The 4,621-nt window shown below is 44.7% G+C and overlaps 1 protein-coding gene across 1 annotated transcript in view; it reads left to right on the forward strand.

Moving 5' to 3' along the window:
* Positions 1-1,689, forward strand: part of rpz3 (rapunzel 3) — a 7,124-nt gene extending 5,435 nt beyond the window's left edge. The window contains exon 3 of the mRNA XM_055164075.1: positions 1,267-1,689. Within this exon, the coding sequence (XP_055020050.1) occupies positions 1,267-1,689 (423 nt within the window). The remainder of the gene's footprint in view (positions 1-1,266) is intronic.
* Positions 1,690-4,621: the final 2,932 nt, after the last annotated feature.

Here is a 4,621-nt window from a genome sequence, read left to right on the forward strand (position 1 = left end):
AAACTGGGCAAAACTGGGCACTAAACTGGGCAAAACTGGGCAAACTGGCACTGGGCAAAACTGGGCACTAAACTGGGCATTAAACTGGGCATTAAACTGGGCACTAAACTGGGCAAACTGGGCATTTGGGCATTAAACTTGGCATTTGTTGGTTGTAGAGACTGTGGGCACGCTATGGGCACTAAACTGGGCACTTGTTTTCATGTGTTTGTGAATGGCAGGGATTCCTTTAAACTGATTGTCCATGTGGAGTTGGTTATTATTGATGTTTTGTAGAGACGTCACGCTGGGGGTTTTCTACATGTGTGTGAATGCCAGAATATTCAGAAGTTACCATGGTGACACAAAACAAAGCAAAAACAAAACATATTTTCAGGAAACTGTTGTCTAATGCAGCTCCAGACTCTGGTGTTATCTTCATTCACAGGTGATTCTCTTGAACTCACGGCTCAGACTCATAAACCGTTTGTATCAATGGACGCAGCTGTGTTCCAAACAGGAAGTTCTCGTGATCCTTCCGGCTCCTTCTGACTCTGGCTCAGATTGACTTACATTAGAATATTGTGGCTCACTAAAATATTTTAATGATATTTTCTATTTAAAATGGTTGTTAATTTTCTGTGGTGTTTATCACAGCAGCGTCTCCAGCGTCTCTGTACGTGGCCCCTCCCACCAGAGCAGCACAAATGAAGACTTGTCTCTTTCCAAACGCTCTTAAAGGACGATCGTTTTGACTGTTGACCGTGACACCCTCATCAGAAAAATGTCCAACATGAGAAAAGTGGAGCCGAGTGCAGGATTTTACAACAAAAATGGACTTATTCCTGTTTACAGACAAGTTCATGTTAAAACTTTGTGTTGAAATTGTATTTTTCTTAAAGTTTCAGGTTGTTCATAATATTATAATATTTTGTAAAAGAAAAAGTTCATCAATTCAAAAAGATTTATGTAATAGATTTGTGTTTCTCTGCACAAATATCCAACCTACTTTGGGATCAAAGTAGGTTGGATATGGCCCCCGGAACAAAATGAGTTTGACACTCCTGATGTAAACGAAAGAAACTTCCCATAAAATATTTAGTCATTTTTACACGCAAGAGTTCTCGTGTAAACAGGTCTTCAGTCTCATCAGATTCTCCTCGTGTCTGTGGTGTGAACTTATTGTCACACATTTAAAAATCGTTTTAAAACCAAAAAAATCCTGTTGTGTGTTGAGGTCTTTAATAATAATCTTTAATAATCTTTGTATTTGTGGGGACGGTGCAGGTGGCCGAGGCGCTGCTCCAGGTCCTGCTGAAGAAGTTTGACTGGGTGAGCTGGTCGGTGCGGGTCATCAAGTGCTCGAGCAGCGCGTACCGGAGCTGGAGGGCGGGCGAGCACTTCCACCACATCAGCGGGGACGCCTGGTTCGAGGTGCCGCCCGTCAGACACCTGCTCCTGGTGGTGTCCTACAGCGGCGACCCCAAACCCGTGCCCAAGCAGAGCGTCCGCGAGCTGGCGGAGGCCCAGAGCCGCAGAGCCGGGCCCCTCGCGCTGGTGGAGCTCCTGACCTCGCAGCTGCAGAGCGCCCGCCTCGTGGTCCACGCCGTCACCCGCCACAAGGACTGCGCCGCCGCCTGGAGCTTCAGCGACGACTGCCACTACTGGGAGAGACACAAGGGCGGCGCTCTGTGTGTGCACGCAGAGTGAGGGCGCAAGGAGGGCGCTCTGTGTGTGTGTGTGTCTGTGTGTGTGTGTGTGTGTGTGTGTGTGTGTGTGTGTGTGTGTGTGTGTGTGTGTGTCTGTGTGTGTGTGTGTGTGTGTGTGTGTGTGTGTGTGTATGTGTGTGTGTGTGTGTGTGTGTGTGTGTCTGTGTGTCTGTGTGTGTGTGTGTGTGTGTGTGTGTTGTGTGTGTGTGTGTGTGTGGTGTGTGTGGTGTGTGTGTGTGTGTGTGTGTGTGTGTGTGTGTGTGTGTGTGTGTGTGTGTGTGTGTGTGTGTCTGTGTGTGTGTGTGTGTGTGTGTGTGTGTGTATGTGTGTCTGTGTGTGTGTGTGTGTCTGTGTGTGTGTGTGTGTGTGTGTGTGTGTGTGTGTGTGTGTGTGTGTGTATGTGTGTGTGTGTGTGTGTCTGTGTGTGTGTGTGTGTGTGTGTGTCTGTGTGTGTGTGTGTGTGTGTGTGTGTGTGTGTGTGTGTGTGTGTGTGTGTGTGTGTGTGTGTGTGTGTGTGTGTGTGTGTCTGTGTGTGTGTGTGTGTGTGTGTGTGTGTGTGTGTGTGTGTGTGTGTGTGTGTGTGTGTGTGTGTGTGTGTGTGTGTCTGTGTGTGTGTGTGTGTGTGTGTGTGTGTGTGTGTGTGTGTGTGTGTGTATGTGTGTGTGTGTGTGTGTGTGTGTGTGTGTGTGTGTGTGTGTGTGTGTGTGTGTGTGTGTGTGTGTGTGTGTGTGTGTGTGTGTGTGTGTGTGTGTGTGTGTGTGTGTGTGTGTGTGTGTGTCTGTGTGTGTGTGTGTGTGTGTGTGTGTGTGTGTGTGTGTGTGTGTGTGTGTGTGTGTGTAAGTGTGTGTGTGTGTCTGTGTGTGTGTGTGTGTGTGTGTGTGTGTGTGTGTGTGTGTGTGTGTGCTGTGTGTGTGTGTGTGTGTGTGTGTGTGTGTGTGTGTGTGTGTGTGTGTGTCTGTGTGTGTGTGTGTGTGTGTGTGTGTGTGTGTGTGTGTGTGTGTGTGTGTGTGTGTGTGTGTAAGTGTGTGTGTGTGTGTGTGTGTGTGTGTGTAAGTGTATGTGTGCACCGGGTTTAACAAAGACACTTTATTCTTGCTTAAAGCTGCTTCAGAACATTTGAATTATGATCAAATCTGCAAATATGAAACTCCTCAGACTCTCAGGTTGTGTCTGTTCTCCTCACACTGACCAAAGGCCTTACAGCTCCAACTGTGTGTGTGTGTGTGTGTGTGTGTGTGTGTGTGTGTGTGTGTGTGTGTGTGTGTGTGTGTGTGTGTGTGTGTGTGTGTGTGTGTGTGTGTGTGAATATAAACCTTTATAACACATTTTTATTCCAAGTGGGTCTGTGTATCATTCGTTCTTCTGAATTTCAATTAAGAACAAAAAACAATAAATGGGAAACAGTTTATTATTTCATTTTAATTTTCAGATTTCAGACTTCTATTTCCAATCTCCATCCAACTTTCTGTACTGCTGTTTTTTTAACTCTTTCATGACCCAGTGAAGCTCTACCTCTTTTCTTCATCTGATCCGTCCATGTTCTTCCTCTTCTCCGGGGCTGAGTCATGGGGGCATCAGTCAAAGCAGTGACCCCAGACACTTCCTTCACCCCAGACACTTCCTCCAGCTCCTCCAGTGGGACCTGAGGTGTTCCCAGTCCAGTCCAGAGACATAGTCCCTCCAGTGTGTCCTGGGTCTCCTCCTCCTCCCGGTGGGACATGAACACCTCCTGAGGGACACGTCCAGGAGACATCAGAACAGACGTCCTCCCCTCAGACGCTCCTCTCCACGTGGAGGAGCAGCGGCTCTACTCCGAGCTCCTCACTCTGTCTCTCAGGGAGACGCCCGGACGCCCTGCGGAGGAAACTCATCTGTGTCGCTTGTATCATGGATCTGGTTCTTTCAGTCGTTACCCAGAGGTGAGGGGAGGAACAGAGACTGACGCTAAATCGAGAGCTTTCAATATTTCCAATATTTAATTTAAAGTTTATTTCAAATAACACCAATCAAAAACAGTCAGGGCCTATTTTCATTGTTGATGTTTTATTCTCTCTGGTTTATTTGAAGTTGTGCTGCCTGGGAGTTCCGTGTCAACCATGGGTCTAGGATAAAAACTTTTATTATAGATCTTCTTCTTGTTTTATTATAGTTTCATGAAGTCAGTTGAACAAAGGAGTTTCTTGCTGCTTCCTGTTTCTCGTCATGGATCAACAACGACTTTCTAAGACATCAAACTAAACGCGTCGCTGCAAAAGAAGAAACATGTTTGTCACAAAACTGCAACGATTTTTCAGGTGAATCCTTCAGCAGCAGAACTTCAAATAAACCAGAGAGAATCAAATATTTGAAAAAAACTTAAAATTAAATATTGGAAATTGAGCTCGAAATCTGTTTTTTTAAAAAATACTAAAACAGAAAAATGAAATTAACTGTTTTCCCATTTTATTGTTTTTTTGTTCTTAATTGAAATTCAAGAGAAACAAACGTTTCACAGACCCTGAAAAACACTCATCTTCATATAAACATCACTCACGTCCTGTGTGTCTGTTTGTTCTCACTACATCATATCAGTGTTACTATGACAATTATTAAACAGTATTTCACTCACACCTGGAGTTGTTTTTTCACTTTTAACTTTATGGTTCTGGTTTAACTGCTGCTCACAGATTCACACAAACACAAATGAAAAGGGTTTCGTCCATCATCACTGTGGAGGTAAACAGCCTTTTCCTCTCGTGTTTGAGTTTCTGCAAAGACAAAGAAACACTGACAGAAATAAAATCCAGAGAAGAATTCACTTTAATCAGACAGTAAAAGTGTGACGTGTGCTACAGTCGCTTCTACATTCTGTTCAAATCCAGAAGAGTCTGAAACTGAATCCATTTTCTGTTTTTCAAAATAAAACCAAAAATAAGAAAATAAAATAAGAAGAA

Source organism: Boleophthalmus pectinirostris, unplaced genomic scaffold, assembly GCF_026225935.1.
Source record: "Boleophthalmus pectinirostris isolate CB_2022bp ecotype Guang Dong unplaced genomic scaffold, ASM2622593v1 HiC_scaffold_6, whole genome shotgun sequence".
Taxonomy (NCBI): domain Eukaryota; kingdom Metazoa; phylum Chordata; class Actinopteri; order Gobiiformes; family Gobiidae; genus Boleophthalmus; species Boleophthalmus pectinirostris.